At 35.7% G+C, this 25,245-nt stretch overlaps 1 protein-coding gene across 5 annotated transcripts in view; it reads left to right on the top strand.

The window, feature by feature from the left end:
- LOC117789951 (protein similar) overlaps positions 1 to 25,245 on the top strand; it is a 78,160-nt gene that overhangs the window by 22,939 nt on the left and 29,976 nt on the right. For all 5 annotated transcript variants that reach the window (XM_034629166.1, XM_034629168.1, XM_034629167.1 and 2 more), the window contains exon 7: positions 10,678 to 10,819. In XM_034629166.1, coding sequence (XP_034485057.1) covers positions 10,678 to 10,819 — 142 coding nt within the window. The remainder of the gene's footprint in view (positions 1 to 10,677; positions 10,820 to 25,245) is intronic.

The raw sequence follows: 25,245 nt of genomic DNA, 5'->3' as shown, positions 1-25,245 counted from the left end.
TCTACAGATTTTTGTATAAACTTGTTCCCTTGCGTCCAAGTTCAGAATAATCTACAAACTTGGCATAATATCACACTATTTCTTTTTATAAAGATTGATTCGGCTTTTGCTCGTTAAAAACTTATGTTTTATGCTCTTTAAAAATTTATTGTCTAGGAAAATATTTATATTTTTAGATTTAAGCAATGAATATTGTAATTTGAATTAAAAGCGATATATCCAATATTTATTAGTATATAATATTTCCGATATTAATATAGATATTGTTTGACCGATACCCATCCCTAATTTGCTCATTCTGTTCCTCTGGCTGTTTGTCTGTCGCGTTTCCTTAACATGACTAGCTTTTCTCTTTGTATCTGTATGTGTGCGAAAAGTGTTGCTTGTATCTGTTACTGCATCGCTGCATTTGTCTATCTGTGTTTCTGTTTCTCTGTGTGTATGTGTGCAACCGCTCACATTTCGTTTATTAAATGACAGCACGATATCTGCAAATGAAATTTTCTTTCAACGCATTTAGACTCTTTCAACGTCGTTGTCGTTGGCGCTGCTGGTGCTGACTTCAATTGCTGAAATTGACAGTCAGACAGATAGATTGACATTTAAGCAACACTTTTGCATTGAACGCATTTCGCATTTAGACGGATCATAAAATTTTGTGTTGTGCTGCGTTTTTTATGTGCCTCAGCACTTTCAACTCAAGTGCCGACAAGTATTGCATACTTTTTGGCTTTCCAGCTGCTCATTATTCCTATTCCCAAAGTGACATGCTGATATTTCTATTTCTTGTCTAACCAAAGTGCCAATATACTTATTGGCATTACCATATTTATTCTCCTTCGTAAAGCTTTAAAAAAAGTAACTTTAACATTTTAATGAATAAATTATAGTATTGTTTGATTTTACTCGAATTTTAGAGTTTAAGAATTAAATCCATTATTGAGTTTCAATGAGAACTATCTTAATTACCTTAAATTTCTGTCAATCAAACCAATTGTTATAAAATTTTATAAAGAATCTAAGTTAGTTTTGCTTAGTTATTACTGAGATAGAACTTCATTTTTTAAACTACCTTCGAATACTCGTATATTAGTAATATGTTGTGTAGTGTAATTATATACTATTCCTGTCTTGAGGAAAAATCAATATTTAAGCCCACGCAACAAAGACACAGCTGGACATAATTAAGTAAATATAAATAAATATTTGAGTTATGTGTTAGAAGTAGCCTTTTGTTAGGTCACCCGTTGCGTGTTGGCTAAAAGGGATATTGAAAATTAATAAATTAAGGCAAGTGACGGGATGATTAGGCAGAGTCATCGAGTAAGCCAACAACTTCAGCTCAGCCCCTAGTGAATTATTGGCAGCGAGTTGCAAGTAAATGAAAAAAAGAAGAATGAAAATAAAAACGAACAGCAAATCTCTGTAGAAATCTTTAGCAAGTCCAATTAGACGTTTGGCAAATGGACAAATAAACAGCAATCCCGGCCAGCACCAGGACACGACCAAACAGAATGAAGCAAACTAATTGTACAACATGAAGCAGCAAAAAAAGAATAGGAAAAAAAATGATGAGAGAAACACCAGAGAATATTGCAGTCAAACTTTTCACTGTATATTTCTTTTTTCTTGCAACAATTGTTGCAAGTCAGTTGGCGCCGCTAATGAAAAACGGCAGCACCGGATACAGGCGGGCCAGGACGAGGGGGTGCCATTAAATTTTGCTTAATAAAGTTGCAGCTGGCGAAGGGCAAGCAAAAAAAATGACCAAACATCAACACTTAATTGTTTGCCTGGCGCCCAAACACAGAGTAAGAGAGACGCCGAGGAGAGAGAGTGAGAGAGAGAGAGTGACTGGCAGTGACTGCTAGAGCGTGACTAACAGTGAACGGTGACTGGAAAACTCTGTAGATGCTACGTGCCGCAAGTTTATGTTTCCGCGCTGATTGACGGCCCGTGCAACAACAAGAACTATGGTCTGACAGCGTAAAACGCAGCTGCTTTTAGCTAAAGTTGATTTCCTATAACATGTGAAAATATTTTAAACAATCAATTTAATTGTAGAAAAAAGATAGAAAGAATTTGTTTGATTATCAATCTTGGTATTTCACCAACCAAAAAAAACCATACATTTTTGAATATTGTAGAGTTTAATTTAACAAAAGAAAATTATTGCTTAAATGCAATAGAAAATGAAGAAAATTCTTCATTGTATTCCGGTTTAAAATATTAATTGTTACACTATGGCTCAGCTAAAGAGCATTTTAACATTCCGTTAATAAGACAATAGAAACGTTCAGAAACGTTAACATTATGTTAATGGAGCAATGTTAAGATGCTGTTATGCCACGGACTAAAAAAATGATCCGAATGTTAGATCTACTGATAGAATCTGTTACGCTCAAATAAAAGTTAAAAATTTGATTGCTCGAGTTATCAAAGATTCTTAAAATGAAGTGTTGAGTGCGTTCTTGAGTATGTACACATAAGTACATTAAATTCACTTTTTAGGGTTGAACCTGCTAAGTACCAAACATTTATATTGGTTTATAAAGAATGAGTACCCGCCTTAAAGTATGTCGCCATGGAGATGGCAGGCTCTCCCCTCTTTGGACTCGTTGATGATGTCTTTTAACGCTCAAATTGAGTTAATTAAAACGCTGGATGCAGCTGAGATACAACAGAACTTACACCTACAATTTTAGACAGGTGCGTGCTAGTGTCGCCCTCCAACGAATGGAATTAATGAGCGCTGCTCTAAGGATGAAAAGGGAGGTAGATAGGGGCGGGGGTACCTCAATGAATGAATGTAATGAAATTGAAATACTCGTTGCCAGCATTGCGGCTATTTTGCTTATTTGACGTAGCAAAACTGTAGGCGGCGGCAAAATGATTAAGTTGCTGATTTCAGCAGACGTTGGCAAAGTTTTCAATTACCCCGCATTTATTTATGTTAAATTTTAATTAGTGCACAGCTTTTAGATAAACAATTGCTGAAGAGGTTGCATGTAAATATCGTAAGCTCTTTGGAGCTGTAATAGTTACTGCAATTTATACAGAGCCAGATATTGTGGTATGACGAAAGCAGAGATATTCACTTATAATTAATCCCTCTTGCTTCGAAGCTAGATTTTCTATTTTCGGTAAGGTTGAGTAATATATTTAAGTAATTCCATAATTCGATGCCTTTTCAGCTCTAATAACGAACTTTCCAACCGATTGCAGGGTATCTGCTTGTCAATCACATCTTCATGCTCGTTTTGCTAGTCATTTTCTTTGTGCTGCTTTTAAATGATTTAAATTTGCCTCGCGAATAAATAAATATTGACTGTGGCACGTCGCAATGGAAGCAAAACTCAAATAAATATGCAAATTCTTCGACTTTTGTTTTCAATTAACATTTTTTTCTTTCCTTATTTTGTTTTTCTTATTTCTTTTTTCCTGGTTTTTCACTTTGTGAGCGCGCGACAATGGTGGAATTCTTAATTCAGCGTTATATACAATTTTTCGCTCGATGAGCTGTGATTTTCCTGTGTGTAAAATTCCGCAATCGAAAGTCTGTCACTTTGGTTGTTGTCGGTGTGCAAATTAAACAAATTTGTTATATGTTGTGGTATGCAGAAAAACCACAGAGAGAGAGAGAGAGAGAGTGTGTGTGTGTGTGTGTCGAAAAGAGGGAAAGAAGATTGAGAAGGAATCCATTTCAGTTGCGTTTGTGCAACTTTATGACCGTCCAGCTGACATTTTGAGTAGTTTTTAATGGATTCACCGCAAGTAGCCACAACTTTCTGACTTTGAGCCGCCCTGGGCGGTCTTAGCCTACAAGAATTATTCTCGTGTCCTTTTTGTCGGTCAGTCAGTCGAGGCCAAATGTGTGGCCAAACATATGTGTGTGTGTGTGCTGCCAAATGGGAGCTAAACGTCTCGGCCTCGTCCTTGTGCTCGTCCTCGTCCTGGGATCGGGTATAACCACATTTCCTTCTTATGGCTCACCCGCTGTGCTATTTTCCCATTCCTTTTGGCTTCTTTTGCATTTGCGTTTTGCCAACAATCTCATAAAATATGCCAACCAAGCCGCAAATGTTGTAAGTTGGCTTGGGATGATTTTCTATGTGGTTAGGGTGTACTTTACGGACTTGTTTCAAAAGTGACAACGCATAGAACGACATCAAATACAAATAGGACATTTTAATATACTGGACCTGAAACCCTCAATATAATAAATAATTTTATTACGCTTGTTTTAAATGGGAGAGATACATCATTTAAATTAATATTAGGCTTCCAGTTACTTAAATATTCTTTCTTATACTTAACAGTGGCAAAGAGTAACTGAACTTATGTAGAAGGTAGAAGAAGGCATTCAAGTTTTGTTACTTGAGCATTGGTATTCCACAATTAAAAATTATTTCGAATGGTGCTTTCAATGATCCGTTTTGTTAAATCAATTTCTAGAAGTTCAGTGTACAAAAAGGGATAAAAATACATGAAAAAACATTGAAAATAAATGTTAAAGCGATAGCCTGAAGCGTAAGTGCGAGTATTTCATGGGTATGGCCAAAATAGCCATTAGTCAATTTGTATCCATTATGACCGTAATGAAACCTTAATGTATTGACAAAATTTTGAGTTATGGCCATTTATTTGGGCTTAAGAGACGGGCCACAATTTACGGGAGCTGCGCGTTGGCCATGTTGATGCTGGCACAAATCCGTGCGCTTCTGTTGAAAGTCGTAAGTTGGCATTATGGCCAAAAACCCTTTCATGTCGTTGGCAACTTGCTGAGCTACACGGATTTGCACGGCTTGGGCGCGGTCCTGGACCTTGGCTAACAACGAAGTGAAGGTGAAGTGAATGCAATTTAACGCTCGACTGACGCTTATGAATGACGACAACATTGAAGACGCTTTTCAATAAGCTGCAATTGAGTTGCTTTGTAGCGTGTGGCAATTTGCATAAATTGTGCTAAGACACAAATACTATAAATTTTGTGTAGAACTTTAAAAAAATGTTGAGCACTTTAAGATGTTTCAGCTTGGCTTATGTCACGGCTTAATTCAATTAAAAAAGATTACGTATACGTCACGTGGTGCGGCGACCAGCAAATAGCAGAAAAGGTCAATGGCAAGCGAGACATTGTTGTTGCTGTTGCTTGAGAAGTCAAGTCAACTACCTTTTTGGTTGTGTGGGCAAAGAGAAAGAGAGAGAGAGAAAGAGACAGAGACAGAGCGAAGGGAAGTGTGAGCTGGCCGAGAAAACAATCCGCAAACAAATCCTTGATTTATGCGCACATCCTTGCGCACAAGCCAAACATTTATTTCCTTATCCACTTGTGCCAATGCGATTTGGCCAACGTCTCTTTGCCTGGCCCTGTCCCTGGCCAGCAGTAAAAGTCGCACAGACAGCTCACACTCACACTCGCACACACATCCGCACACCTACTTATACGAGCAATCAAATGAAAGGAAACTAGCGACTGGCTAACTGCCATTGTCAGGACAGGAGCACATCCTTGCTACTGGCTCCTGGCTCCTGGTTCCTGTTTGTGGTCAGCTCGCTTTGCTCGATGCATTGACGATGATTTAGTATTATGTTGCTTCAAGGATTTAGTTGTGTACTCGAGCATGTCTGACTGGCATCCACAAGGATGTGCATTCCTGCAACCTGCTTGATGCTATTTATATTTGTTCAACTTTGATACATAACCTTGAATGCGGTTTGAATGTTTCCCTTGCATTCATCTCAATCTCGATGCGGAATGAACTTTAGCTGTTTGCTTATTTGTACAAATGGCTGCTCCTTGTCTGCGTCTATCCTTTTTGGCCAATGCATTCGTGTTCATAAATTCACCGACTGCTGTTGCAGCTCCCGGAATGTTTCGAAAAATTCGAGATAAATGATCTTTAGTCGCTGTTGACTGTGCGCGTAGATATTTTAATATTTTTGCCTTGAAAGTTGAATGACGCCGTCGACTTTAGCCGGCAGGGAAAAAGTCCTTGACTAAGGGCAAATCAAGTTCATGGCAAATGCAACAGCAGCCGGCTGCCAACCAACTTGCAACTTGCAGCTGCACTCTGCTAATTCTATAAGTCTGAGCTGCTGCTTCTGCTTCTTCTCTTTGCCAACTCAGACAGACGCTGCGTGTCCGGAATGTTGTGCTGCACAATTTTCTGTTGCATACTTTTCTGCATTGTGGGGCAGAACGTAATCCCAACAGCAGCCAGAGCCAACTCGACATTCGACTAAGCATAGAGTATATAAATTTGGCTCAAACTAACGGTATATATATATATTTGCAACAACAAACCTTTTCGATGTTGCCTTATTAATGAACTCGTGTAATTATACACAGATTCAAAACCCAGACCAGACATAAACGCACAGTGGTATATTTTTAGCTAGTGATCTTTATTATTTATTTTTATTTTATTAAAGATGTATGTATGTATATTAACTTACACTTAATACAATCAACATGTTCTTCAACTCTATTGTTTTTAATGTATTTTTTAAATTTAAATATTTATTTATTTACTTTTTACGTGTTTTAAAATTTATTAAAAAAAAGTTGGTATTATTTAATTTATTTTTTTTTCTTATATATAATTTAATTATTTTTTTCCTATATATAATTTAATTATTTTTTTCTTATATATAATTTAATTATTTTTTTTTTTTTTTATATTTTACTTATTTCATATATTTTTATTCAATTATTAAATTATTTTTTATTATTTTTCAAATTCCATTACTTGCTTTCTGCAATCGTTTTTTAACATATTGAGTCCAACGCTTCCACATAATCTCACAGAAAAGACACAGAATGCTTATACCACAAAAGAATGCATAGGTCTTTAGGGGAAGAGCGAGGTCTTTAAGGACAACGATCCTAAATGGCAGCTGTTCAACCCGATGCATCTTCAATAAACCCATTTTCTTGGCCTGTAAAAAACTGAGCTCAAAACATTTTCTCATTAAGCCGAAACGATGTAATAAAGTATAGAAAAATGGAAAATGCTTACGAAAGGGCGAGTTGCGATTAATGGGAATAAGTTTAACAAATTTGGGTGTGCAAAGGTTTGGGCTGGCACGCCGAAAGAGGGGACGGATCAAGGGTGTCTGTTGCAAATTGATAATTTTCCAAAACTCAGTGGAAATGCAGTAGGCATAGCTTGTGTTGAGATTATTCAAATGCTCCTGCAATATTGAGGCATTAACTACGATGAGACGATGTTGCAGCTCCTGCGGCAAGATTCCACGATTAAAATACATGCCCACCTCGGTCTCTGTGAGCATAATCCTTAGTTTGGATTGCAGGAAATCATCGACGGTTGTGATTTGCCGCCCCAGTTTATTAGTGCTTATCGTCGATGACATATATGCGCTCCTTATGTTCCAGAGAAAAAATGAAGCCAATAGCGTAGATATATGAATGAATTTGTAGGCATTAAGGAACCTACCAAAGACTCCACCTTCCAGGGATTGTAAAAAGAATACTGCAGTTGCGTAACTAAATCCTCTTCCTCCATCTTTCATACAAAGCTGCCATCCCAGTGGCATTGACAGCACCAAAATCAACAGCAAAAATCCATTGATACGATAGGAGTAGCGTAGGATTCTATCCATAGGAACCTTCCGTTGATAGGGCACCATCACGCAAGTTTCAGTGAAAAATCTTGTAGATTCCCCTTCGACCAGTTCGGAATTCAACGTCATCTGGGTGTAGGTATTTACACTAAAGTCGATCTCATTACGAGCGGCCTCCAGTAGAGTAAGGGCATGATAATTATGTGGGTTGACATTAGGCGTGGCTTTTACCCGAAGTCGTCCATTGATGTGAGCTATGTATTCGGAAATTACCAATCCAATAATTCCAGTAAGTTCTCCATTAGGCAGCTAAATATGAATGTAATGTTTGGAATATATTTACAATAAGTAAAATTACACATTTTCAGATCTTACAGCATATATTTTAAATATAAAACTTTTGTAGTTACATTTATCCACTCACCTGAAAAGCTGTGACTAAGTCCTGAAAAACGGGCACATGAAATTGATATGATCTTACATTTTTCAGATCAAGAAGTTCCCAATCATAATTGGCACCAAATTTGGTGACATTCAACAATCTCAATTTGGGAAATGGAGTATAACTGACGAGTTCATTTCTGACCTCATTTTGATCATTCGCAAAATCGATGCACTGAAATGTCAACACAACATTTATAAATTTGCGCTTCCAACACCATTTAAAAAAATTTTTCAACTGATTTTGAGTTATCGGCACATTTTGCAAACTTTTTAATACAAATAGAACACGTAGATCGTGACGACCATTCAGAGTTTTATCGATAACTTCCAGCATCGGTTCCGTCGTTGGTGACAAGTGATCGATTTTGGCTAGAACCATAGTATTGCTGGTTAACATACTGTACAGGGTGACATTGCTTTGAAGACCCCAGATAACAAGTGGCATACTCAGATCGTCCATCAATGCACTCTCCAATGAACGTATAATGAGCTGAGGCTCTGGAGATTTCTCAAGTTTGCGTTCTTTGGCGAAAGTGACGAAACTATCCAGGTTATGTTTCGCATACAGATGATTTGTCAAGTTGGAAATGAATCCAATTTCGTAATAATCCCGGTTGCTGCCCAATATTGGCCCGAATAATCCATGCAGAAGGCATAATGCCAGAAAAGTTGACGGTCGAGCATGACGTCTTTGAGCTAGCATTCTGTTTATTCAACTAAAGTCTAAAAAAAAGGAATACAGCCCACTAGCATAAATACCTGCATTTTGAAAGTCATCGAAATCAATTGGATTACAACATTGACTATTGAGCCAAAGCTAATTGCACTATTACAAGGATAAAAAGTTTAAGAATCAGATGCAAGTTCGATAAAATAGTTAGTAATTTACAAACTAGCTAGTTTGCCTAAACAATTGTAATACAATTTTCAATGTCATGTGTAAAAAGATTCCTTATGTTAAAATCTAATAGTTTTGTGATAAAAATTGTAAGCAAATTGGTTGGGTTACTTCTAATGAAATTTATATTTCTCAAAAATAAATAAGTTCTTAAGCTATTTTTAATAAAATTTATAAAGCTGTTGAGACTCACAATTGTCAGCAACATATTATAGAATGTGTATATGTGTTTTACAAGTATTGTATGTTTTGTTGCTCGCAAATTCGAGTTGCACCACTGTGCACCAAATTTCTAAACAGAAATTAAAATGCAACCACTAAGCCTGACCCAACGCGCTGCCACAATAGGAAAACTAATTTTCTGCTGATGATTTTAAATTAACTGACTGAATGACTGAGTCTCCACATATTTTTATCCAAATGTCGTTGATGTTTTCTTTAACTACCCTTTGCTATAAGATATATATTTTTGTATGTATTAGGATGTTTTATTGTGCACCTGCGTCTGTAATTAGGCTGCGGCAATTATGTGAGCTGCCCATTGAAAGTTGGCCAATAAAACGACGTGGACGCAATAATTTTGGCTGTCGGACAGCTTGAAATGTATTTAGTATCATGAATTTCAATTGCTTGAACCCAAGTACCCAAGTAAGAGTTCGCTGTTGAACGACAGACTCAGCAGGTTATGAATTTTCATCTAAAACAGGACACGTTCATTTGTTTTTATGTCCTTGTTGTGCGGAGCACATTAAATTTTTATTGAGCTCACAGCAAAAAGTGCCACATTTACATAAATTTATACGTATGTATGTATATAATCATAATTGTAGGAATTTACTTACGCTAAGAACCAGAGCTATAATATCTATACGCATTGATTTGATTTGATTTCATATTTGGGCGGTTTTAATTAAAATCAAGTTGATGTTAACTCCCTATAAGCATGTGGGCAACTCAGTCAAATAAAGCCATAAACCACAAAAGACAGCGACTTGTGACACAATCTCATTTTGTGAGAGGAGTCTGTGGTGTTTGTGGTTGCTATTATTACTTAATTTTTATGCTTGAACGCATTTAACACCGTCATTTGATACTTGACGAGATTTTGCAAAAGTTGTCCATTAAAACCAATGCCAGGGATGGTTAAAAGAATTGTGAAAGAGATTTTCTTAACATCTTTCTTTTTCCATACTCGATCAAGTAAAAATGTATTGGAAATAATCCTGAAAATTTAAAAATACTATTCCAAAACTAGAAAACTAATTTAGCGTAATTTCATTTACTAATTTTAGGGTCTTGTTAACAAAATCCAGTTTAATTTTAACTGAGCGATACTTCTAAACTTGACGCAAAGTTCTATATACTTTACTTAAAAATTTATTGAAGTTAGTTAACTGAAACCGTACAAGACATTAGAAAAATGGGCTTTAAAGAACTTTATTTTGAAATATGTATATGCCGCTTCTTTTAATTTTCCTATACCTTTAATCTTAAGTGTAAATCATCCCTGGTTTTTCGATATAATCGACACATTTGCGAAATTGTGTAAATAAATAATAATTAAGTGTACAAAAAAATAAAACTAAAATAAACCGCAAATTTGTTTCGATTGCTATAAGTTTTATTTTTATTTGACGATCACAAATTGATATGTAGTTTGACTTGTTAGCTAGGTCTAAGATTTGTATTCTTACTTCTTTTTAAAATTCATAAACTAATAAAATCCCATTCAAATTGTATACTTTCAGTGCTGAGCAAGGGACAGGGCGAGACCTGTCGCTATCGTTTTCTGGGCAAGTGCGGTGGCTATTGTTGGATCGTTTCCCAGGCGACGATTGTCTACGATAAGTTGAAGCCACAGAGCGTTGTCTGCGTTAACTATGTCATTAGGTAAGTAGACTCGTTTACAGTTCTACTAACCTGTATAGTATATAAATTACATAGATCTATACAAGTATATGTACTTGTCTTTTAATGAGTCTGAATTGAGCTGGTAGCTGAAAGGAAACAATGCCAAATATTTGCTCATTACATGCGGGCGTACGGTTGGTGGGTTCTTTTTTTCTTATATTCTCAGCATTTTTATCTTTTAATTAAATGCTGATGAAGACGGTAATTTGTTGCCGCAATTTATTATTAATCAAGCGAATTTAATTTCCCGTTGAAAATATTTTAACAGCCTTTTTATAACATTCCCATTCCTTAACCCAACTCCAAATTCACCACACAAAACTCAAGCCGAATCCAATCCAGAGCAACTTCCGCAGTCGCTTCATTGAACTGCAAATTTTGAGGGGGAAAAAAGGCGGGCCTAGCTTTTCGCAATGACGCACAGAGCATTTTCCGTTTTGGTTTCATGCAAAAAATTTCTGAAATAATTGTGTCAGCCAGTCAGCAGCAGGCCGCAGTCATCAGAATTGATTTGATTTGATTTGCTAATCTGTCTTTCTTTTCATTCACTTTTTCTTTAAGTTCTTCTTTCTAATATTGTCGCCCTACATTTGATTGTATACTTGATTGACAACACGGCCACATGGCGTCTACACAATCAGTCGCTTAAATATCATGCGTCTGTTTGTGAAAAGCCTTTTCAAGTTCAAAATCTTATGTGCACGTGTCGTTTGTTCGCTTATAAGCATCTTTTTATATCCTTTCTTAGAAATAAAAATACATTTTATTTTTGAAGTGAATGAAAGAAATAAATAAAAAAGAATCGATGTATGAAAATGAATATTAAAATACATGCCGCCCTTTTGCCCTTCTTAAATAAATAGACTTCAATAATCAACAGAATATATTTATAAATTTCTATTATTAAAGATACAAATTTATACCTACCATCACTTTACTTAAACAAATCATGTCGGAATTTAAAGTGTTTAATTCTATGGCTTAGTTAAATATCCATATGACGTGTACTTCTTTAATTTGAATCTTACTTTGGTAAAACGATAGTTTAGTTTTTATATATTGCTTGAATTTCCTTTGTTATACTTCGGTGTTCCCTTTTCCCTTTCCTTACCAGAACCCAAAACCATTTCCACTTCTTTTATACCTTTTCAGCTTGCGCGTAAGTAATCACTAAATAATTTGATTTTATTTTCTTAAATTAAGCGTAAATGAGCAAATATTTGTGCATTGTTTTGTTTGCACGATTTCCGGTTGTCGTGTTTTCCCATTTCTGTTCTTTTTTTTTGTTGGTGTTAAAAAAGGAAAATTTGTTTTTAATTGCCGTAAAAGTTGATGTCATGCTGTTTGTTTTGTTGCAACGATCAAAATAAAATTTCACTGAAGACCGACGAGCCCGGTCGTTGTTGTTACACTTTTGGTTGATTCAATCAAATATATGTTTAATCACTTGTCTACATAGCAGCGTCATCAACAAACAGAAACAGAAAGAGGACAACAAACCAGAAATTCTCTTTTGCTTTGCCAAATTACAAAAATATATTCAATTTATTTGGCATTCGATTGGGATAGGTTAAGTGCTCGAGGTTATGTTTGGTTTCTGTTTGATATTTGTTATACTCAGGTAACTGCGAGTATATTTCTGTGTTTATCTTCATTTGATTTGGCAAGTATTTGTATTACTTTAACCTTCTGCCATGGTTAATGAATTTGGCACTGAGTCAAGGCCGTCAAATGGGATGCGTAAGCAGAAATTCATTCTAGCTATTTATGGTCCTATGTCGCAGTTGTAATAGCGAACAAACACTCTTAAATAGTGTAAAATTGCCAAGATTATTATCTTGTTGGATTCGGTTAGTCAGACAACATTTATATCGTCTTGAGAGGTTTCTTTTTTGCCTCCTTTTTTCCTCCTTTTTTTAGCATCGTTAACTTTCTATGAATTTAATTATGAAATAACAACAGGCGAGCATTTTTCCTTTAAGCCGCAAATTATGCATAGAAATAAAGAAAGGCTCGAGAAAATTGTCAGGCGAGCTAATTAACATTGATTAGTTTAGCAGGGCTACAGAATTTGCATATTTATAGCGCGTGTTGCATAATTTTTCGACGGCTAAAAGTTGCCTTTAATTGCTATTGTTGTTGTTGTAGCTGCTGCTTGTACAGTTGTTGTTGCTGTTGATTTATCGCATTTGGCAGTTGGCTAAGAAAGGAGGCCTAGAAAACTTTTTTTTAATGGAATTTACACGAGTTCTTAACACTTTAGCAAAAGTTTCTTGAGTTACCCCTCCAAAAAAAAAAAAAAGCCTTAATGTTTGCAGCGACGTTGACATCGACGCAGCAACAACAGCAGGCGGCAATTTTGTGGGAACAGCAAGACTAAAAATTAAAACAATAAATTAAAGCAGCAAACAAGAGAATCAAGGACAAAAACAACAAAAGAGTCCGCAAAAAATCGTTGCATAATTTTGGGCAATAAAAATGGGTTTTTACTGTCGCCTGGCCATAAACTGTAAAAGAAAATCCATTTTGGGAAGCCATTTAATTAAATTAAAGAGTTGCGCTCTCTCCAAAACTTGGACCAGCTCAAAATATATCAATTTTGTTAATTATGCAGCTGTCGAACCTTTTCCGAAGACCGCAAAGAGCATGTTCTTGTACAACATGGCGTATGCGCAACACAACCTGTAGGTGTGTGTGTGTGTTTGTATGGGTTTGTGTGAAATTCAATCAGGTCTAGTTTTGGTTGGGGCTGTGTTGGTCAGCGTGTTTTATCCTTTTTGATATCCTTCATTGCACAAAAATTCTGTCGTCGCTTTTGGGCTCAAACCGAAAAGTAAAATTTCGTTTCTTTTTCTTAAATTTTTTTTTTTCTTTTTTTTTTGTGAGGGGAGTATTTTTTTGTATTTGAGCTATTTGAATTTTTATCGCTTGTGGCATTGTGAGCGTTTTTGTGTCATGTCAACCCCTGATCCCCGTCTCCTGTTAGCCTGTTCCATTGTGTGGGGCTAATTTCGATTTCTTTCCAAGCGATAACTTCGGTCAGTTGTTTAACGTGGCCAGCAGGACAAAGCAAATTGAAAAAGTTGAGGTAGTTACGACCCCTCAAAGGACAACAACACAGTATTGACCTTAATTGGCTACACTTTTTTTCCAAAGTTCTTTCAAATCAATAGATTTTTTAAGACACATGGTTGTACTAACGCCCTTAGCTGCGTGTTGTCTCTTTAATTTGATGCCAAAATATCTGGGGATCAGCGCAATAAGCCAAAATACGCGCAGACTTAAGATTTATGGGCACACAATTGCCCAAAAGATTGAGAAGCTAACATTTTTCCGTGCTGGGATATTATGTCGAATTGCATGCTATATGATTTGGCAACTGGCCGAAAAGGACCACAAATGCCCTAATAGGCTTATCTGGTCACGTACACAACACAAGCGCACATGTTCTTATACCTAAAATATGTATTTGCGAGGGTTGCTCGTTAACTAGGAAACCTATTGCTCATTAGAAGAAACAGTCAGGCAATGAAAAAGAAACTGAAACTGATCATTTAAATATTTGATGAATATTCGCTTATTGAATTTTATTTCAGTTCAGTTTTATCACAAAAAATTATCATATTGATTGTTTACTATTTATATTCATAAACCATATCAAATGTTGTTGTTTTCAGTTTTATTTATCTACAACTATTGTTATCTATATCTCTTTTTTTTTGTTATTTGATCGTAAAAGATTTGAAGAAGCTCTCGCATTTTGTTGCCTACAGAGGCAACATGGCGTATGCATATTTTGTGTGGCTATGCAATTGAAATTCCTATTTAAACTGAATTATTAATAGAGCTAAGTGAATAAGTAATTTGCCTGCCATTTTATTTTATTTTTGGCTTACTAACCTTCTTCATTATGTACATATGCAAATAAGAAAGTGCCAAAGTTCATTAGATTCGATTTTCCAAGCGCAGAACAGGAAGTGTTTGTGCGTTTCCGGTGTGGCGATGGCTCAAAAGGACGAACTGGACGTCAAAACTCTGACGTCAGCATAATTAACAGTTAATATATAGAGCAACTCTTTTACAGTTAGTGTGAGTGTGTAAGTCGCAAGCATTTTACACACGTGTGAGCCTACGAATTAGGACAGGCTTTCAGTCATCACTTCACTTAACCCCACTCTCTCCTTTTCTCTCCAAGTATTTCGCTCTCTTTCAAAGGTTCCTCGAGCGTTTCGTGCCTAAAAGTTTTACTTTCTGTTGGAATTTCATTTGTGCCACGTGTATTTTGCCCTGCTCGATTGTGGTGGGTATTAGTGATGTTTGCGTGACCTAATAAATTGTGAAAATCACGCGTGAGTCACGACAAAAATAATATAATATTGTTAGTAGACTTTTTTTTTTTTTTTATAACTTTTTTCATGATTAAAGTATTTTAAATTTCACATGATTCTGATTAAAACGCACACTTTCTTAGGGAATTCATATAGCATTCTCTTTCGCTCACGAATCACGCACAGGCATCAGGCATTGTTTGCATTCATAATGTAACAGCCTTTTAGGCGACAATGTCACTTGTGGTACGCTTATTTATGTGTATGTACCTAAATGTTTGCTTTATCAAAAACGCAGCTGATTCTATTTTGATGAACTTGTGCCAACATTGTGACAGTCTTCGGTCGACAGCCAACAAACAACAAACGACTGAGGTCTGATGACGACCGACAGTCAACGGTGCGTATACGTAATGCATAATGGGTGGGCGCGTAATTCGTTTAGCAGTCAAACGAAAATGACAAATTCATAGACAGCGTGTGCAACAGCAGCTGAGCTGTGGAACTGTGGAACCTGAGCCAAATCAGCTTGTTTGCATTTTGATTAGATGTGAATAACAACAAACTGGAGGGATAACAAGTAGAACCCGAGATAGTCGGGAGTGAACGACGGACATAGGCCCTAGATAAAACAATTGTATAATTATAGATTGTAAAATAAAAAAATTAAATTTTTATAATAAAATAAAAAAATTAAATTTTTATTATAAAATAAAAAAATTAAATTTTTATAATAAAATAAAAATTTAAATAAGAAATATAAAAATGTTTGCAGTAAAAATTTAATTTATAAATATAAATTTTTATTTAATATTATATTAAAAAGAAAAATTAACGCAACATGGATTGGCAAATGGAAAAATACCTTTAACTATATATTGTATTTATTTATATATTTCTTTGAAAAACTTATTGCGCGATTCTTTTTAAAATCCTTTTTTTGTGTGCCCAGTTGTCGTTATTCTTACAATGCCTTATCTAGATCATTTATCGATAGCAATCGATATTATTATGTACAGTTAAAAATTCGATAATTTACAATACGAATAATATCACAAATTTATCTAAAGACATTTAATTTTATAACTTAGGTTAGCTTCATTATTAGCTGCTGAACAAACCCTTTAAAACCAAAGGTCAAAACAATGAACAAATCAGTCAAATCTATGCTATCCACCTGTACGCATTGTAAACCGAAAGAAAAAAATGTGATGTGTTTTTTATGAACGGAAATTGCATTTTGATTGGTTTGTGGCGAACGCTGATAGCACAGCTTTTCCAGCTAGCTCGAAACGGGGAAAATGATGAGTTTTGGAGTTTGTCTTTGGGGTCATAAAGCATGGGAAACGCGTGTTGCACATGGAAAACATGAAAACAGATTTTTATGTCTGCATGTGTCATATAAAAAAGATCGCATTGTCTTTGCAATTTCTGCGATTCACTCATAATGTAAAACAAATATGTTTAAGCGTTGTTTTTCTTTTTTCTATGTCAAAATGGGGTATTAAAAGACGCATGTGCATTGCATCAACTGGAGTTGTGGGCGTGTTGAGAAAGGAAATTACAAACTTGAGGCTGTGTTGATTCCCCGCAGAGTGCAAGTTGAAAATATGATTGGGTTGTGTGTTCCTTAAGCGGCCTTAAAAGTTTATGAATCGGCTTTGCTTAGGATCCAAGTGGGTGGAACATATTAACATATCTGTGGTAAAATGCCAAGGTTCTCTGATACGCACAATAAAACCCGATAAATCCTCTGAAAATCACAACTCATGTTGAGGACTCTTTCACACGCACATCCAGGACAACAACGAGCCATATCACGCACTTTTTTAGCTGCTTATCCTTACTTCACTTCTATATATTTAAATATGTGTATGTATATTATGATGCCAGCCAATATCAAAATATCCTGGCGAAGTATATTTGAATAAACGTCAATGTAATTGACACTTAAAAGAAAACGATGAGAATTCTTTGGCACAAGGTAAAAAGCAGACAACGTGGTGGGAAAAAAGGCCAACTCAAATTGTGGGTATTCAAGCGATGTTCTCATGCCCATACAACCGACTTGGCCGTGATATAGACGGAAGTCATTCCGTGCCTTGCCCTGTATCTCTATGTGTGTGTGTGTGTGTGTGCACCTGGACTCCACAGGCGTCCTTTTGATGCCACATTTTGTTGCGCAATTGTAGCCAAGAAATTTTTATTTTTTCAGTCTTATATATTTATTTTATTTTTAAGAAAAAGAAAAAGTAAAAGAAAATTATCAACATTATTTCTATGGGTTGGAAACTCGCGTTTATGACTTTATCGCTCAATTCGTTGTCGCAAGGGAAACACAGCACAAATACGTAAGAGCATATTTTTAGGCGCCTGTTGGCCTTTTTACTGCTCCCTCCCTTCCTTGGATTCTGTGCCGCTGAACTTTATGCCTATAAATACACGCTCCACAATTTGGTCGCTTAATTTTAGTAAAGTTTTTTTTTTGGTAAAAAGGTTAAAATTCTCTAATTTCTTTTTGGTTTTTTCGACTCATCATGTCAAGTCCAATTTAATTTCTACATTTCAAAATAAAATTAAGCCTGCTCCTTATAGTGTTTTAATACCAGGAGAACGATAACAACAACAAATATAAAGAATCATATGTTTTATTGCTTTGCAAATATTGCGTCGCACAGTTTTATAATTTTTTTTTTCCTGTATTTTAAAAGCACTGTCACACACAGTCTTAAATGTACTCTCTTTGCTTTTGCTCTCGCTCTCTCTCTCTTTGTTGCTCTCTCCGAGTGTGTAGGCAGTGTCGTTGACTGCTGAAAGTGAAAGTTTCTGCTCATTTGCCATGCCAGTTGCACGGCCTAAATACTCAAGCGTTTTTTGTTTGCTCTCTCTCTCTCTCGCTTGCTCTCTTCCTGCAGGAAATTACATAACTGAAACAGGCATAAGGCGTATGGCGAAAGTGAAAGCTAAACGAAAAAAAAAATTCGAGTTCAAGGTCTCACTTAGGCCGCATGCTCTGCTCAGCGAAATTTTTGCTCTTCCGCTCTCATTTTGTTGATTGTGCTCGTCGAGCCTAAAAGTAGGCTGCATGCTCGCTCGCTCGCTCGCTCAATCGCTTGAGTGGAAATGGCGGCTGCCCGGGCTGGAGAATCGTGGGCCTGGCTAACAAATTTTTGTTTGTATCTGCGCCTTTGCATGCCAGCTGAACAGCTGAGCTGAGCCCAGCGACACCTGTGTGTGGGTCTTTTGCAGCTGTTGGCTGGGAAAATGAAAGGGGGGAAAAGAGAGTTGTAAATTGGGTGTGAGTGGGCACGTGTAGGCCACATTACAGTTATTTGAAGTACGAGGGTCGGCTGAACAGTAAAATTCATGAACTGAAGAGTGTGTTATCTTACCAACAACTTTGAAAATTTTTCTTTTTTTATTAGAAATATTTTTCAAATGAAGAAATTATTTGTGATAAAACTTCAAATGCACAAAGTCAATTTAAGTAAATGTTAAAATGTAATTTTTTAACAAAAAAAAAAACACGTTGCGTTTTGCTGTTTAGGCCAATAACTTATCAACCCAACCTTGTAAGCGATTGCAGTTTTCTTTTCTTTTCTCTTTATTTTAGTAAAGTGAGGCTGAAAATAAATTTTCTTTGCCCTTCGACAGCTTTTCCCAAGTGTCGCCAAGCCATGATTTCTTGTATCAATGTTTGTTTTCTCTTGTATTTGTTTTAATTCCACTACAATTTATCGCAATATCCTATTTTTTCGACATCATTTGTGCTGGGCGCTGTCAATGCCTATGGTTATCTTATCGCCCAAAAGCAGCTAGTAGTTTTCCTGCTGGAGGATAAAACTTTTCGTCGTAATTGCGAATTACGCAAGAAAACAGACGAGTAGCAGCACCAAAATTTCTCGCTCCTTCACATAGAGTTATTAAACTGAAAATATGCGTGGCTCCAGAGTGACTGTACGAGACTGGAAGTCAGAGGAGAAGTCTGACAGCACGTGGAAGTATTCGGTGAGATGGGAGAAGGAGTGTTTCTATTTTCGAGTAGGTAAAAAGAAAAACAAAACACGCCAACCATACATAAAAATAAAGCTATTGGCTTGCTCGACAAATGTTGACATAAGCACGGGGTAAACACAGTAGAGCTTCTCTCTAATGAACGTCTTATAAAAAAAAATTATTTCAAGGCTTAGATTTACGTGTAATGATCAACATTTCAACATTTTACATATGTCATTTATGATCATAAAGTTATATATTTAATATTTTTGGATAAGCAAAACCATAAATAATTATGTCGGCTTAACAAAACATTTGGAAATCAAATCAAATAAAATAAAATAATTAGGAACACAGCAGTAAACACTATTAAATATTAAAAAAATAAAAGGATAATCTCCACTGTAACTTTGATTTGCAGTTTACAACAGAAAATGAGAGTCAATTACGATACACAATTTGATTGTAAACAATAAATAGACCTTTGGAAACTTACTTCAAGGTTCGCAGGCAGTTAGACGGACAAACGGACGGTCAAATTGTCAAACAGTCAGTCAGGCAGTCAGGCCTACGTGAGCTGGAGCAATGCCAAGGCCTTAGCGACAATTCAAGAGCAAGAAAAAAAAATGAAATGAAAAAGATTCAGAAGCAGAATTGGTATTAGCAAATTTACAAAACGAAAGTGAAAAAAAATATAAACAAAAATTCCGTACGATTAAGCTATTTTTATTAATGATAATTTGGCACTTAGCATCAGTCGACAAAAAAAAAAAAAAAACCATGAGCATAAAAAGGCATCACATAAATCTTGAGATGCTTTTTTTCTTCTTATTTTTTTCTGCTTAATTTCATATTTGTTTCTCTTTTTTGTTTTTTGTGTATATCTTAGCTTGCAACATGTGACAAAATGGCCCACGCTATTTCCATTGACATATATTTACTTTTAATAATTTCTTCTATATATTTCACAGCAGCCCCACTTGCCATTTGCTTTAATAGTGAGTGGTGACCCATTCAATTTTTCTTGTTCAATTCAATAAAACTTGTTTACACAAAGCCGAAAAGCACGAAAAATTAAACGGAATTCGTATGAGGTTTATGTCAAATTTATTATAGGTGTACCCTAGAAAAACTAAATGAGCTGAGGGTTGGTTCTAGTTTTATCATTTTACTAAATATAGTTTTAGTGTTTCTTAGATTCTTTTCATTAGTATTCATATTTATTTAGTTAAATATATTTTTTAACAGTAATGGAAAGCGTTTTAAAATTACTTGGTATTATTAAGAATTTTTTTCTCGATATTTATAAAATAATCGACAGTTTGCAAATTATAAAATATTGTGTTTTTTTTGTTTATTAATTTTTAGTTTTTATGCCTCTTTATGATATAAATATTTGGTACTAAATTGTTTTTTATTTAAATTTTTAGATAGCGTTAAAAAAAAGTTGTAATTATCTATAAATAATCATTATATAAACAGCAGTTTTTGAATAATTTATTGGTGTGTGCATTTTCTTAAACTGACAGGCGAATTTTGTGTCTCACTATCAATATAAGATTTTTATTGATTTTATTTTTGTTTTTGGGGAGTTCAGAAAGTGTCTTACTTTAGGGTATTTATAAAGTCGCATAGCTTTTCTTCTAGGTGCTTTGTTATTGAAGGCACATGAATTTTTGTCAATGTATGCATATAGATTGATTTTATTGCTGTTCTAGTAGTTGATGTTGTTGCTATGAATGATGAAGAAACAGTGAGAGAGGAAGAGAGAGAGCAAAATATATACAACTAAGTATCTCTATGGGTAGAGGCATTCGCGCGTGTCATGAAAATTTTCCAGCAACACCGAAAATACGAATAATATAATATTATAAAGTCACATGCATCCAAATATAAGAGCACGTGGGCCACATTTTCTGTGTCGTCAATAGGGAATTGTGTAGGCGTTTCGAATAAATGACCACAGCCGGTACAGCACTTCCCAAGATAGTAGGGACGAGAAATATAGGCAATACAGTGAGCCACATGTTCTTGAGTGACTTGCGAAGTAAGCATGTCAACTGTGCCCCAAATCAAAACGACTGACAATAAGTTGATGCCTCATCCCTCTTCAAAGTTAACTGCCACATATGTGTGCGTCATTTGCAGGACACTCGACATCATGTTCTCTGTTGATCTTTGTCCAACTTTTGACCATTTGGAGTAACAATTTAAGAATTTTTTTTGTCTTCGTTTCTTTATTTGTTCTCCCCTTCCTTAGTTGACCTTGTTATCGTTTCAATTTGTAAGGGATTTTATTAATATTTTGACTGCGTTTGTTTTTTGTGCCTTCACGCATAAATCAAAATGCTTTTGGCATATTTTTTCCATTCTGTCTTATTCTATCCTCACACGTGTGGAACACGCACTGTTAGCTCGGTTTATGAGGGCGCTATAAAAACAAAACTCAGCTAGTTGTCGCTTTTACAGGGTATTTGCTAGCTGAGTACTTAGTTCACAGCTGCTTTTTTTATATGCAAGCATTAAATGTTTATGTCAGTGAACGAGATCCTTAAATTGCGTGTTCGTACTCCCAAAAGTAGACTACAAAAAATTGCTAAGACCATCGCGAGTTTGTCTGTCTGTTGTCTGGTTTATTTTCTTGTTTATGTTTGTATATTTTTTGTATATTTTCAAAAGATGGCTTAAATGATAAGTCATTGAAGCAGGCAATTCGATTGTGGATTCAGGCGATGTGGCCACACCCAAAATGCCACCAACAAAGCGAACAATTTTTGGACATTGCGTGTCGCTTGGCAATTATTTGATGGCTACTTACTTTGTGGTGAGACTAGTTGTTGTTGCTGTTGTTTTGGCCTGTGCAAATAGCACAAATATAATATTCAACCAGTTTGAAATGCCAACTAACTGACATTTATTCGATGACTTTGTTCCTTTCAGTTGGCCAAGTCTAGGGGTGGTATTGACTTGCCCGCAATGATGACGTTAATTTCCTGTGCTGCGTTTCAATTGTTACAATTTTTTATTCATTATTAATATTGCAGAGACACATCCATCATTAATCATAACGCGAGCACAACATTTTGTATTCTAAATTAAATGTTAGCGACTTTATTGTTGTTGTTGTTGCGTGTCAGCTGTCAACTGTTTGTTGTTGTTGTAGACAAGCTTGTTATTTTAATTAAGCGTTTCATTATGATACTAATTTGTCAAAATTTGGTTGGTTTTTTTTTTTGGAATATAATAAAGGCAATTACAGCATCTCTGCGATGAGTGTAAATTATATTTGTGCTTTGACTGAAATTATACAAATTAATAATAAACTCTGCGAATCAAATATTTTTTTTTAATTTGACAGATATTCTCCAAATTGTGATGTATCAACTTAAAGCCAGCGTAAAAAATATATTATTTTGATAAATGGAAAATCTTGACCATAAAATAACAATTAAATTGACTAATACAAAATTTTAAAATTTTTGTAACTGAAAAGATAAATATGTTGTAAAAATAATTCTTTTATCAGTTCCGCTCTATTTTACGCCTATAGGGTATTTACAAGTCGAGCTTTTGAGACAGTAACATTTCTTCTTTTTTTTAGATTTGTTTTCGGCCATGTCAACAAATGTACAAATAATTAGATACTTCCATTGTTGGAATCACACACTGCAAACTATCTCATCACTTTGTGTTTGTGTGCTTGTGTGTATCTGTGTGTGTTTAATATAATCTATCGCTACCTACATGATTTCGTGCTGAAGGTGCATGTGCTGGATGGCTGTTCAACTTTGTTTGCCATCGGCTTTTGTGGCATTTATTTTATTGCTTGGTGCTTAACTAAATATATCTACAAAGCAGGCATTAGCTTGCATTGAAAGATACACACCCAGCGCAAAAGATACAGATTCAAATTGAGATACAGACATTTCAAATGAGCCTACTTTCTTTGTCTCAGCTGTAATCAAAACTCTAAGTCGCATTTCTTTGGGTATTTATGGGATTGCACTGCAAAGTGCGTCATTAAATATAATTTACAGAAGATATAATTTTTAAGTATCTTAATTGACAAATGAATTCGCATTTGAAATCCATCAAACCGCTTGCTTCCTTCCTTTTTTATATCCCTAATCAGCATTGATTTGAATTCGTTGAGTTTCTTCGTTGAATCATAAGACGCGGCACCTGTTTTGGGTCAAAAGTCTTTAAGCCACTTGCTATGTGGCTTATTGTTGTATCATTAATCATGCAAGGCGTCAAATTAGGTGTTATGCTCATGTTGAGATACAATATCTACCCACGAAATACGAGTTCGTATATTGGCCCGAACAAAGTCCTGTCTGTTGAATAGCTCACAAGAAAAAGTATCTACGTATATATACACGTTCGTGTTGCCAGCCCCTTTTAGCCTGACATATGTATCACAAATACTACCAAAAGCAGTTAAAAGGCCGAACACACAAACTCTCTCAATATCTCATCATCATTGCTGTCGTTGTTGTTGTTGTTGCTGCTGCTTTGTTTTGTTTTGTCTTGAGAAACTTGATTTTTGGGCGTCACGACGCAAAGCTGCTGTTCTGCTTAATACCCTGTAGGCCAATAAAAGTATACTAAGCTTTACAGGTTCAGGTTGCCATTTGTTGTTTATTTATAAACATGTTTGAAAGATTAACTGCTTGATGAACACTCTATATTTATCTTTAGATTATTCATATTTTTTTTAGTTTTTTTGTTTATATTACGGGTTATCTTGTGGCTAATTTACTGCTGCTGGAATATTTTTTGTCAATTGTTTAAAGTTGTAAGAAACAAACTTAATGAGTATCTGGCAGATAAATTGCAATATTTTATATTCGTTATATATTTCAAGGGAATCTTCTACTTGATTCAGTATCTTAAAGATATTTTTCCATGCTAAGTAGGGTATCATTTAGCTGTTCTGCTTGATCAGTCTACATTTATTCTGCAACTTTTGCGTCTGCCTGCGCCTTTGTTTTGCTTATCACTTTTTTGCACTGCCACAAACAACTATAAACGAGTGTGTGTGTGTTGTTTTTTGTTGTGTATTGCCAAATCAGTGGCGCTGCCTGTTTGGTGTTTTTTTTTGTACCGAGTGAAAACCAGTTCCAGCTACAACAACAACAGCAAACAGAAGAAGAGGAGGAAGAGGAAGAGGAACAGCCGCAGTCGCAACAGATGCCGGCCGGCACACATTTTGGGGTATTCAGGTCTGTCAGCCGATCAGACGATCGATCGTCAGCTTCGCTCAGAAAGAGAGGCAGTATGTGAGAGAATATTATGCGTCTCTCTCTCTCACTCTGTTTCACTTGCTCTCTTGAGTTTATTTATGCTCTCTGTGTGATTGTTACTCAGTTGCATTGCAACTGCCGCTTTTAATTAAATTCAACTTGCGGTCTGCGTTGATCTTAGCTCATTTGACATGGTAAACTGGCCAACACGCACGTAGACCAAAGCATAGACAGACAGCGAAAGAGAGCGCGTGATAATGGGTGAAAGAGACAGCGGCAACTTTTAGTTTTTACACCTGGTAACCCAAGTGTATCTACGTTGTGTTTATGCCGCGGCATATTGCTGGATGACGTGATTTTGACGGCGTTTCCCTCTTATTGCGAATTTCATGTTACTCACAAACATTTCGCAAATTATTTGGCAAATTACGTGGCAACAGCGACAAAAAACAACAACAACAACAACAACAATGCGGCGCAATTGTAAGCGGAACTTATGAAATGTTCTCCTCCTTCCACAAATTTCGATGCATGCCGGAGACTTGCAACTGTTGCACAAGAAGGGAAGGCGTGTGGGGTGAGAAGGGGGGCGAGGGGTGTGTGGATAGCTAACTCGATTTGCCACTGCGCATATTGTTTTGCTAATTTGTTGCATTTGGCTTAATGTCTCAATAGTGGGCAGATCGATTGGCGTGCAATTGCGACTTCAGTCCATAAATGGCAGTTTACGTGAGATTTGTCGATAAACTCAATAAGGTTGGCTATTTTATAATCGAGCCAAAAACAATTAATTCACATGTCATTGAGACAAATAGGAAGACATTGAAGTCGACTC

This window comes from Drosophila innubila, assembly GCF_004354385.1.
Source record: "Drosophila innubila isolate TH190305 chromosome 3R unlocalized genomic scaffold, UK_Dinn_1.0 2_E_3R, whole genome shotgun sequence".
Lineage (NCBI taxonomy): Eukaryota > Metazoa > Arthropoda > Insecta > Diptera > Drosophilidae > Drosophila > Drosophila innubila.
This window is presented reverse-complemented; position numbering and strand designations above follow the sequence as displayed.